The sequence below is a fragment of the Callionymus lyra genome, chromosome 16 (assembly GCF_982586985.1).
Source record: "Callionymus lyra chromosome 16, fCalLyr1.hap1.1, whole genome shotgun sequence".
NCBI classification, from domain to species: Eukaryota; Metazoa; Chordata; class Actinopteri; order Syngnathiformes; family Callionymidae; genus Callionymus; species Callionymus lyra.
In genome coordinates this window covers 23254135-23266634 of record NC_141833.1, presented here as the reverse complement: position 1 = coordinate 23266634, position 12500 = coordinate 23254135, and the positions used below count along the sequence as shown (strand labels likewise).

Sequence of the window (12500 nt, the reverse complement as noted above, 5' to 3'; positions counted from 1 at the left end):
TGTGTGCCCAACCCTGGACTATTTTCTAACACCTGCGACCGCCAACGTTTTTCAGATGGATTCGGTTTTCATCTTGGACGGCGCCGGAGACGAACCGGCGGCGACGACTTTCTCACCTTCTTCCTCCTTCTTCTGGTGTTTGTGATCCCTTGTGCTGGACGAACCCGCGAAGCTCATGTTGGTATCGGTGGATCTTCCTCGCCAGCGACCCGGGGTGCGTGCATGCCTGTAGCGGCGCCGCGCCGGCTTCACCGTGGCTGCCCGCCGCCGGCGCTCGTCTTCGGCCATGACCCGGCTGATGCTGGGCCGGACCCTGGAGCGAGTGTGCAAAGGCGTCCTGCTGCTCTGCCTGCTCCACTTCCTCATCATGATGATCCTGTACTTCGACGTGTACACGCAGCGCTTCGACCTCTTCAGCCGCTTCAACAACGGACGTAACGGGTCCAGGAATAACGCGAGCGGCGCCGCTGGAGTCGGACACCACGTGTACTACTACAACCTCTCCAGACCCAACGCCACGTTGTCCAGCTACCTGGCCGTGGGAGGGAAGCTGGTCCTGGGCGTGCGGACGGAGAGCAGCCCGACGTCTTCGCCTAAACCGCTGCCGCCCTGTCCTGAGATCCCGCCCGGACTCGGTGAGTACTTTCTGGTCCCGGCTTCGTTTATGTGCTTTAAAAAATGGTCGTTGTAGCTTCGAATACAACTGGAGGAGCTGAGGCTGTAGTTTTGTGAAGTACAACCAATATTCTGAATCATAAACACTCACGAATCACATTCACCAACGAAATACAAAGTTACATTGTCAAGAACGTGTTGATACTTATCACCGTATAATGATACGATATATAGTGATATATATGTGTAGTATTGTCTAGTACTTTAAACAATTTAAATCAATAAAGTTTTACCTTACCTTACTTGACTCTGGTGTTGTGATAGTATAGTATCAAGTATATATGTGTAGTATTGTGTAGTACTTGACTCTGGTGTTGTGATAGTATAGTATCAAGTATATATGTGTAGTATTGTGTAGTACTTGACTCTGGGGTTGTGATAGTATAGTATCAAGTATATATGTGTAGTATTGTGTAATACTTGACTCTGGTGTTGTGATAGTATAGTATCAAGTATATATGTGTAGTATTGTGTAGTACTTGACTCTGGTGTTGTGATAGTATAGTAACAAGTATATATGTGTAGTATTGTGTAGTACTTGACTCTGGTGTTGTGATAGTGTAGTAACAAGTATACATGTGTAGTATTGTCCAGTACTTGACTCTGGTGTTGTGATAGTGTAGTAACAAGTATACATGTGTAGTATTGTCCAGTACTTGACTCTCGGGTTGTGATAGTGTATTAACAAGTATATATGTGTGTAGTATTGTCCAGTACTTGACTCTGGTGTTGTGATAGTGTAGTAACAAGTATATATGTGTAGTATTGTCCAGTACTTGACTCTCGGGTTGTGATAGTGTATTAACAAGTATATTTGTGTAGTATTGTCCAGTACTTGACTCTGGTGTTGTGATAGTGTAGTAACAAGTATATATGTGTAGTATTGTCCAGTACTTGACTCTGGTGTTGTGATAGTGTAGTAACAAGTATATATGTGTAGTATTGTCCAGTACTTGACTCTGGTGTTCTGATAGTGTAGTAACAAGTATATATGTGTAGTATTGTCCAGTACTTGACTCTGGTGTTCTGATAGTGTAGTAACAAGTATATATGTGTAGTATTGTCCAGTACTTGACTCTGGTGTTCTGATAGTGTAGTAACAAGTATATATGTGTAGTATTGTCCAGTACTTGACTCTGGTGTTGTGATAGTGTAGTCACAAGTATATATGTGTAGTATTGTCCAGTACTTGACTCTGGTGTTGTGATAGTGTAGTCACAAGTATATATGTGTAGTATTGTCCAGTACTTGACTCTGGTGTTGTGATAGTGTAGTAACAAGTATATATGTGTAGTATTGTCCAGTACTTGACTCTGGTGTTGTGATAGTGTAGTAACAAGTATATATGTGTAGTATTGTCCAGTACTTGACTCTGGTGTTGTGATAGTGTAGTAACAAGTATATATGTGTAGTATTGTCCAGTACTTGACTCTGGTGTTGTGATAGTGTAGTAACAAGTATATATGTGTAGTATTGTCCAGTACTTGACTCTGGTGTTGTGATAGTGTAGTAACAAGTATATATGTGTAGTATTGTCCAGTACTTGACTCTGGTGTTGTGATAGTGTAGTAACAAGTATATATGTGTAGTATTGTCCAGTACTTGACTCTGGTGTTGTGATAGTGTAGTCACAAGTATATATGTGTAGTATTGTCCAGTACTTGACTCTGGTGTTGTGATAGTGTAGTAACAAGTATATATGTGTAGTATTGTCCAGTACTTGACTCTGGTGTTGTGATAGTGTAGTAACAAGTATATATGTGTAGTATTGTCCAGTACTTGACTCTGGTGTTGTGATAGTGTAGTAACAAGTATATATGTGTAGTATTGTCCAGTACTTGACTCTGGTGTTGTGATAGTGTAGTAACAAGTATATATGTGTAGTATTGTTCAGTACTTGACTCTGGTGTTGTGATAGTGTAGTAACAACAAAATCAATACAGTGAAGTGAATATTGATGAGTTTCATAAAAAGAATCGTAATATTCAAGTATCAATATTTTGTTTAAGCCTCGACGGTGCCATCAATCTGTGTTGAAACATGAAACCACTGAAGATCAAACATTTCCGACGATGATGGTTTAATGACGAAGAAAGATGCAGCTGCAGTGATGAGTTCATGGAGAGGGAGTGAGATAAACACAGAATAGTGTTGGTTTGTTTGTGTTTTGTATTTTATTTAATCCGACTGAGAGGGACGTCGAAGACTGTTGTCGTACGTTTGGAGAGTGAATCTCACTGACATCATTTTAAAGAACCAAGACCAGGTTCAGACCAGGAACTAGTTCAAGTCCCTCCACAGAAACATCTGGATTCAGAACCACGTTTATTGACAGTCGCTTAGAAACTAAACAGGATTTGTTTTTGTGTGGTACAGTTTTAAGTATTATTCAGGTTCCATTTGTTACAACTACTGTTGAGTGTTTGGTGACTCGAGACTGGATCCTGTCATGATGAGAGAGAATAAGTCAAAAAGTATTTTTATATTAGGTTATAATTTATATCTCATGTATGTATATTTCTACTCGTGTTTTAATGAAGTCCACGAGTGGTTTTGTTCTTTCATTACGCAGTCAAACACTTACATTAATGTTGAATAACTGCCACATTTAAGTGTCATTTAACTAAGATATAAAGAGATAAAGAGGTAAAGATATAACGATATAAAGATATAAAGAAATAAAGATATAGAGATATAAAGATATAAAGAAATGAAGATATAAAGATATAAAGAAATGAAGATATAAAGAGATAAAGATGTAAAGAGATAAAGAGGTAAAGATATAACGATATAAAGATATAAAGAAATAAAGATATAAAGATATAAAGAAATGAAGAGATAAAGAGATAAAGATGTAAAGAGATAAAGAGGTAAAGATATAACGATATAAAGATATAAAGAAATAAAGATATAAAGATATAAAGAAATGAAGATATAAAGAGATAAAGATGTAAAGAGATAAAGAGGTAAAGATATAACGATATAAAGATATAAAGAAATAAAGATATAAAGATATAAAGAAATGAAGAGATAAAGAGATAAAGATGTAAAGAGATAAAGAGGTAAAGATATAAAGATATAACGATATAAAGATATAAAGAAATAAAGATATAAAGATATAAAGAAATGAAGATATAAAGAGATAAAGATGTAAAGAGATAAAGAGGTAAAGATATAACGATATAAAGATATAAAGAAATAAAGATATAAAGATATAAAGAAATGAAGATATAAAGATATAAAGACATAAAGAAATGAAGATATAAAGAGATAAAGATGTAAAGAGATAAAGAGGTAAAGATATAAAGATATAAAGATATAAAGATATAAAGATATAAAGACATAAAGAAATGAAGATATAAAGAGATAAAGATGTAAAGAGATAAAGAGGTAAAGAGGTAAAGATGTAAAGAGATAAAGAGGTAAAGAGGTAAAGATATAAAGATATAAAGAAATAAAGATATAAAGAAATAAAGAAATAAAGAGATAAAGAGATAAAGAGGTAAAGAGGTAAAGATATAAAGAGATAAAGAGATAAAGATATAAAGAACTAAAGATATAAAGAAATAAAGATATAAAGAAATAAAGATATAAAGAAATAAAGAGATAAAGAGGTAAAGAGGTAAAGATATAAAGAGGTAAAGATATAAAGATATAAAGATATAAAGAAACAAAGATATAAAGATATAAAGAAAGATATAAAGAGATAAAGAGGTAAAGATATAAAGATATAAAGAAATAAAGATATAAAGAGATAAAGAAAGATATAAAGAGGTAAAGATATAAAGATATAAAGATATAAAGATATAAAGATATAAAGATTTAAAGAAATAAAGAGGTTAAGATATAAAGAGATAAAGAGGTAAAGATATAAAGATAAAAAGATATAAAGATATAAAGAGATAAAGAGATAAAGAGGTAAAGAGGTAAAGATATAAAGATATAAAGATATAAAGAGGTAAAGAGGTAAAGATATAAAGATATAAAGATATAAAGATATAAAGAAATAAAGAAATAAAGAGATAAAGAGATAAAGAGGTAAAGAGGTAAAGATATAAAGAAATAAAGATATAAAGATATAAAGAGGTTAAGATATAAAGATATAAAGATATAAAGAGGTAAAGATATAAAGATATAAAGATATAAAGAGATAAAGAGATAAAGAGATAAAGAGGTAAAGAGGTAAAGATATAAAGAAATAAAGATATAAAGATATAAAGAGGTTAAGATATAAAGATATAAAGATATAAAGATATAAAGAAATAAAGAAATAAAGATATAAAGATATAAAGAGGTAAAGATATAAAGATATAAAGAGGTTAAGATATAAAGATATAAAGAAATAAAGAAATAAAGATATAAAGAGGTAAAGAGGTAAAGAGGTAAAGAGACGAGGTCTACAGCCATGAAACCAAAGCAAAAGTGTCGACCACCTGTGGATAGTTGTCGACTTAAATACTGCGGGTTGTGTATCGATGAGTGATCCACCGTCACGGATTGATCTGTTGACGTACCTGATGTGTTGGATTGAACGAGGCCTTCACGAGTCATCGATTCTTTCATAAAACGAGCTCCAACGAGTCCTTGATTTAAGCTTCAGACTGATTTTTATTTGGTAAACAAACACATCTCGGTCTCTTTCCAATCACGGCGAGAGCAAACGTTGCTGTAATTTAGTCTTTCCGGTCGACCTGTGCCGTGAAACAGGTTTGCTGTCAAGGATTTATTCGCTGGTGTTTCCGCAGACTCGCGCAGGAGCCATTAGAGAGTGACTCACAGGTGCAGGGATGACACGTCAACACAGAACATCATGGACGACCAGATTAAAGCCATTTCTCTGCTCGGCTTTTATGTTCGAGTCAGAAGGATTTTCGTATCAGAAGCTTGTTCGTGATCCGCGGCGAAGCAAAGTTTCCTCCGAGTACTCGTCGCTCCGTGACTCCACGTTTTCCTTCTTCTCTGCGTATCACTGGTGTCCTCGGTGTCCAATTAACTAGACGCTGCCCTGGCTAGCCGGGCTAAATGATTAATGAAGGACTAAATATAACACTTATCTCAGCAGGAGAGTTTCTGAGGCGGATTAACAAACCTGAGACTTTCATCGAAGATAATGACGAGTTTGAGTCTCACTACTAGTACTAATAACATTATATATAAAATAAAACCTAAACTAATACAGTTGTTGTGATTCAAAAGAGCCAAAACATATATAGAAGAATCTGAAAAACAATCCATTCACGATTCATGTGTTTTTGTGACTGTAAACTTTTTTTTTTTGACCCGTCATCATTTATATTTATTCTCTCTTCCTTTGCGTGGGAGGCGGGGGGCGGGGTCAAAGGTCACTGACCTAGGTCAAGTACTTTCTTACTACAAAACATTGCTGAGATTGTCACGAGCTTTAATAACCACCACTATTGTTTTAACTAATCATTTAGGGCTGGACGATATTGGAAATAAGTGCGATATTCGATAATGGTGTTTTGAAGTGCGATAATGATGCGCCGGCAAGGTGCGTCGCCATAGCAACCGAGCCTAGCGAGCTGTGCCGCACAGTACAGAGACGGACGGAGACGTAAACAACAACGAGACATAGAAGTACAAACTGACAACTTTACAGAACGTGACACTGATTGGTCGAAGTGTGGATTTAAGAAATACTTGATTTATACGATGAAAAATTATAAATGATCACATGTTTTCGATGCATATCGTACGTGCTAATATCACGATATCGATATTATTCCGATATATCGTGCAGCCTTACAATGATTAATTATCTCATCAAACAAAACATCTTAAAAAAAAGTAATTCCACCTCCTCTGACACGACATTTACTCTACAGTCCACATCCCATAATCGTATATTCCTGTGGTGTCCACACGAGTCTGTGCAGACGACGAGCTCTCTCTGAAAGAGTTTCCTGCGAATAAAGCCGTCAGGTAGAGATCGGTCTGAAGCCGAGGCTCACGACAGACTCCTTTATGAACCTGGAACTGGTCGTCACGAGCGAGGGTTTGGCATCGGCGCCGCCACAGGTGTGAGCTCTTGTAGCTCATCTGGTCACAGGTGCAGACACTGAGATGCTGTACCATGAAGTGAGACGGCAGCAGGTGGAGAGGTGGAGTGAAAGAAAGAGTGAAAGAAAAGAGAGAGGGCTCTTTAATCCAGGAGAAGGAAAGAGACTCTTGGCTGGTCCGAGGACACCAGCTGACAGGTGCTGCTGGCGAGTAAATGAGCTTTTCATCATAACAAGAGGCGTGAGAGGAAATCATCGTCTCGAGCGTGGAAACTCTTTTTTTATTTATAAATGAGTGTCGTTTCATGGAGTGGATCAGTGGTCGAGGGAGAACACTTGATCCTCGCTTCACACGGAATCTTCTTCTTTAGAAAAAGTCGCTGACAAAGAGACTCAAAGCAACAGAAAAACACGACATGTGTTCGCCAGCGTCTCCTGTGCAGCTTCCAGTTTCAACTTTTTAAAGTGTTGCCTAAAAGAAGAGCATAAATGTTAAAGGCAAACATTTCTTTGGAAGTAGGGGCAACTAAATAAATGTGTTTATATTTTTAGATATATATATAGAAAGAGAGATAATGTAGAGGAACTTAAAATATATAGAATATATACTACCATGCAATTATCATTGTCACTGTTTTGTCTCTTATTTCATCATCGTTTTATTAACAGTTTTGTCTCTTATTTTATTATTGTTTTCATTAGCGGCTCGTAAGTATATATTTTATTGAGTATTGCTTTGATTGTTTAAGTTCTTTGTGACCCTGGTCTGGAAAAGCGCTCTATAAATACAAATTACTTACTTACTTACTTGTATTCAGTGTTTAGAAAAAGTATAGAAATCCACGTATGTTACACACTTGGTCGCTGACGGCCATGAATGAAAATAAACACATAAACAACATCCACAGGTTCAGGAACTGGTGAGTTTCGAAGGCAAACAAACCACTAAATACTTTGATCATTTAAACAATGAAATAAACCTAAAAAAGTTGTGTATTTTGCTTCATTTTTTCCCAACAGCCTGTAATTCCTCGCTTTCCTTTTTTTCACCCTTTCCTTGCTCTGCATTTTTAAACTTGGCTGCCTGACCAACATTCACAGACACTTTAACCTCCTTCGAGATGTAGCGAGTGTTTCGCTCGGAGCTGCTCGGCTGTTTCCTCCGTCATTTGACCTTTGACACAAGCTTCCGAAAATGGCTGCGCCCATGTTGTTTAGCTTTTACTGTTAGATATTGAACCGTTGAAAATGTAAAAGAACAGTCAAGTCAGGACGATTTTATTATGTTAGTTCAACAAAACAATAACTCTACCAGTATTTATGAACAAATTGAAAGCCAAGGGCGGTCACTTCAAGTCGTCGCCGTGAACACAGGCATATTTTTCAGGGCGTGACGGCGAGTGTGGAGGTCGGTCACGGCAGGTGTTGTGGTTGCCGCGGTGATATTCAAACCCTATGCAGCCTCACGGTCTTTCTTTCGCACAAAAATGATGTTTTTCACTGACACAAAGCTGCCTTCGATTTTTCTCCAATGGCTCAAAAATCACATTTCAATTTTGATTTCACCTTCAAACTTGACTCACTCAATCAAGTCTGGGACTTTTCTGCAGGCGACTCTTCAACGGACCGAAGAACAGACCTGCTCCAAGTCACGTGTGGACTTTACATTTGACGATTGGACAAAACAATGTGTTCCTTGTATATTTTTCTTCTGTGAATAATAGTCTAAAATAAAGTCGTAACTCACTCGTCATCAGTTCACTCAGTCACATGACACTTGTCTTATATAACATTTCAATTTGATTGTGTTAATATAAGTGCATTTACAACTTTATTGACTCGACACACTCACAGAAAACCATGTTGGTGAAGCTCCAGCTGATTGGACCACAAGTTAGAACGTCAACCAATGGGATGCTTTCCTTGACATAAGCTCCGCCCACTGAGTGGAGCACTAAGAGATTCGATTGGATCAGACGTGTGTCAATCAAACAACAGCAACGTTGGAAGATGAAATGTTGCGTCATCAAGGATGTAACGTTATCAACTCATGTCAGGAACTGAAAGTTATTTGACCGTTTTATTTTGACACCGACACACTTTACTTTTATCACTCGTTTCCTGCCTCAACAATCGTATCATCATTTGCGATGGATTCAATCATATTCTAGCGACGCAGAGTTAACGTACGATGGTGACCTCGCTTTCTGTGCGAATCCACCGATGAATTTACATCGTGTTAAGGTTTTGTTCCGATGAACCGAACTCTTCCCGGCATCGATACCTGGTGGTGAAGAAGAACAGACACAAGACTGAGTTTAAGAGAAAATGCTCATTTAATGAAATATGCAAAAGTCAGAGACAAACTCACATGATCATGAGCTTCGGCAAAGCAGAGACTATCGCAGAGACGTCTTTGAGTGCCGAGCGCAAAGATCTAGCAAAATGGCGGATCTTTTACGGTATGAATGTTAAGGTACAAGGCACTTGTATTACTGGTTAGTATCTGTGGAAAGTTACCGCAGTTTGATGTCGTCGAGAGAGAGAATCTGTTTGTCAGTTGACTTGCGCACATGTCTGTCCTTGTCCTTCACTAGCTGCACCGTCGAGGGATTGTTTTGACCTTCTCAGTGTGAGTGTAGACTTGACCTGAAGAACAGCTGAGCACATTTAATGCAATGATTATTTAACATGAATTAAATATGAAAGATTATCAGTTAATCAAGTGATGATTTGAAATGTGTGTAAAATCTGGATGATCGATTACAGTTCATTCAATGGTCATTTCCTAACAATCGGTTGTGTGTTTGGTGTGGGTCAGGGGTTACTGCTGTGTGAGTAAGTAAGTAAGTAATATTTATTTATATAGTGCTTTTCGAGACCAGGGTCACAAAGCGCTTAAACAATCAAAACAATACTCAAAAAAGTACTTTAAAGATCAAGATAATACTGAGAACAACACAGGAGTTCGAGAAATTCAAGGAAAAGCCTGAACAAATAGAAACGTCTTAAGATGTTTCTTAAAGGAGTCAGTAGATCATCAAGAGCAAAGAGAGAGAAGATCGTTCCAAAGCTTAGGAGCAACAGCCTGGAAGGATTTCTCTCCTCTGGTCCTGAACCGTGTGCGAGGAACCATAAGTAGATTCTGATCCACAGACCTCAGAGCCCGAGCTGGGGTGTAAGGCTGGATCAGATCAGTGATGTAAGGAGGAGCCTGACCATGAATAGATCTGAAAATAAGAACCAGAATTTTAAAGTTGATCCTGAAAGAAACTGGAAGCCAGTGAAGAGTTTTAAGGATCAGAGAAATGTGAGTTCTTCTACTAGAGCGGGTCAGAATTCTCGCTGCAGAGTTTTGAATCAACTGCAGACGAGACGATCCTTCTTGTTAAGACATGAAAACAAACTGTTACAATAGTCCAGACGAGAAGAAACAAACACATTATAAGATCCAGATCATGTTCCGACAACATTTTCCTAAGTTTAGAGATTTTTCTCATTTGAAGGAAACAGTTTCTGGTCAGTTTTCTTCAGTGTCGAACAAGAGACATGTCTTTATCAAATACAACACCCAGGTTTCTCAGGCTCAGTTTGACAGACTGACCTAAGTCACCCAAGTACTGACTCAACCCTGGAATCGTATCATCAGGAGCAATCACCAGAGTTTCAGTTTTGTCCACATTAAGCTGTAAAGTGTTTTCACTCATTGTTTGATTTCTAGCAAACAATTGACTAAGTTCAGCCTCTGGAGCTCAGTTGGATCAAAAGAGCAGTAGAGCTGGATGTCATCAGCAAAAATGTGATAAGAAACATCTGGAAATCTCTGAATGATTTTACCGATTTGTGTGTGTCGTCCTCGTCGACGTCATCGAAAGTCTCGTCATCATCTTGTGACGAGTACAAAACGTCAAAAGTTTCCGTGACACGATGTCAAAGTCGGTGAATTTAAAGCAGTTTTTATTCGTGATCATCGTACATGTGGTAGAACTTCTACGCAGCTGTTATCCCTGCTTTCAATGTGTTTGAAACACTGGAACATGCTCTCATTATTTATGACGCAGTTTATACCTGTGTGGCCCAGTAATGGCTGACGTCGGAGTCAAACGTCTCTCCTCACGTCCTAATTTGTAGCAAAAACAAACAGTTTCTTTATATTTAAGTAAGTAAGTAAGTAAGTAATATTCATTTATATAGCGCTTTTCGAGACCAGGGTCACAAAGCGCTTTAACAATCAAAACAATACTCAAAACAGTACATACTTCAAAGATCAAGACAACACCGAGAACAACACAGGAGTTCGAGAAATTCAAGGAAAAGCCTGAACAAAGAGAGAGAATTACATCAAATACTTTGATAAAAAGCCTACAAGGAAGGACGTCATCTGAGCAAGAGGAGGGTTTCATCTTGTTCACTTTCCCTGCGATTCATATTCCTGCTAAAAAAGAAACATCCACTCAAGAGCTCAGTAGCGCGAGTGTGTCGGGAGTGATTACCGCGCCGATGGTCTCAGGAAGGAAGTTATCAAGGAAAAACAGTCTATTATCCTCCGTCCTCTCAATCAGGCCCATAAACAAGGTTGTCCCGGAGCACATTGGTATTCAGTCGGGCTCCGGCAGAACGCTGACGGCGCCGGCGATGCAAAGGGCTCTTGACAATATAATCGCTGCCATAACTTTATTAAAACGGCCCTGTTTTCCGTCTCCGCGACCACGACTGTCTGCTGCTCGCCGTCTGCATTCCACCAGGAGTCGCTTTCATTTAATGGGGTTTTTTTCCAGGCCGACAGTCTTTTGCTGGAGTTTCCGACTCAAGTACGAGCGAGAACTTGTCGTGTAAAGGTAAGTAAGTAAGTAAGTAATATTTATTTATATAGCGCTTTTCCAGACCAGGGTCACAAAGCGCTTTAACAATCAAAACAATACTCAAAACAGTACATACTTCAAAGATCAAGATAATACTGAGAACAACACAGGAGTTCGAGAAATTCAAGGAAAAGCCTGAACAAATAGAAACGTCTTAAGATGTTTCTTGAAGGAGTCAGTAGATCATTAAACACAGATGTTTCTTGAAGGAGTCAGTAGATCATCAAACACAGATGTTTCTTGAAGGAGTCAGTAGATCATCAAACACAGATGTTTCTTAAAGGAGTCAGTAGATCATCAAACACAGATGTTTCTTGAAGGAGTCAGTAGATCATCAAACACAGATGTTTCTTAAAGGAGTCAGTAGATCATCAAACACAGATGTTTCTTGAAGGAGTCAGTAGATCATCAAACACAGATGTTTCTTGAAGGAGTCAGTAGATCATCAAACACAGATGTTTCTTGAAGGAGTCAGTAGATCATCAAACACAGATGTTTCTTGAAGGAGTCAGTAGATCATCAAACACAGATGTTTCTTGAAGGAGTCAGTAGATCATCAAACACAGATGTTTCTTGAAGGAGTCAGTAGATCATCAAACACACATGTTTCTTGAAGGAGTCAGTAGATCATCAAACACACATGTTTCTTGAAGGAGTCAGTAGATCATCAAACACAGATGTTTCTTGAAGGAGTCAGTAGATCATCAAACACAGATGTTTCTTGAAGGAGTCAGTAGATCATCAAACACAGATGTTTCTTGAAGGAGTCAGTAGATCATCAAACACAGATGTTTCTTGAAGGAGTCAGTAGATCATCAAACACAGATGTTTCTTGAAGGAGTCAGTAGATCATCAAACACAGATGTTTCTTGAAGGAGTCAGTAGATCATCAAACACAGATGTTTCTTGAAGGAGTCAGTAGATCATCAAACACAGATGTTTC

General features: G+C 37.9%; 1 protein-coding gene across 1 annotated transcript in view; it reads left to right on the top strand.

The window, feature by feature from the left end:
• The window catches only part of b4galt2 (beta-1,4-galactosyltransferase 2), a 167722-nt gene that overhangs the window by 23568 nt on the left and 131654 nt on the right, over positions 1 to 12500 (top strand). The window contains exon 2 of the mRNA XM_087810637.1: positions 1 to 635. This exon is cut by the window's left edge and continues 81 nt beyond it. Within this exon, the coding sequence (XP_087666763.1) occupies positions 287 to 635 (349 nt within the window). The 5' untranslated portion in view covers positions 1 to 286. The remainder of the gene's footprint in view (positions 636 to 12500) is intronic.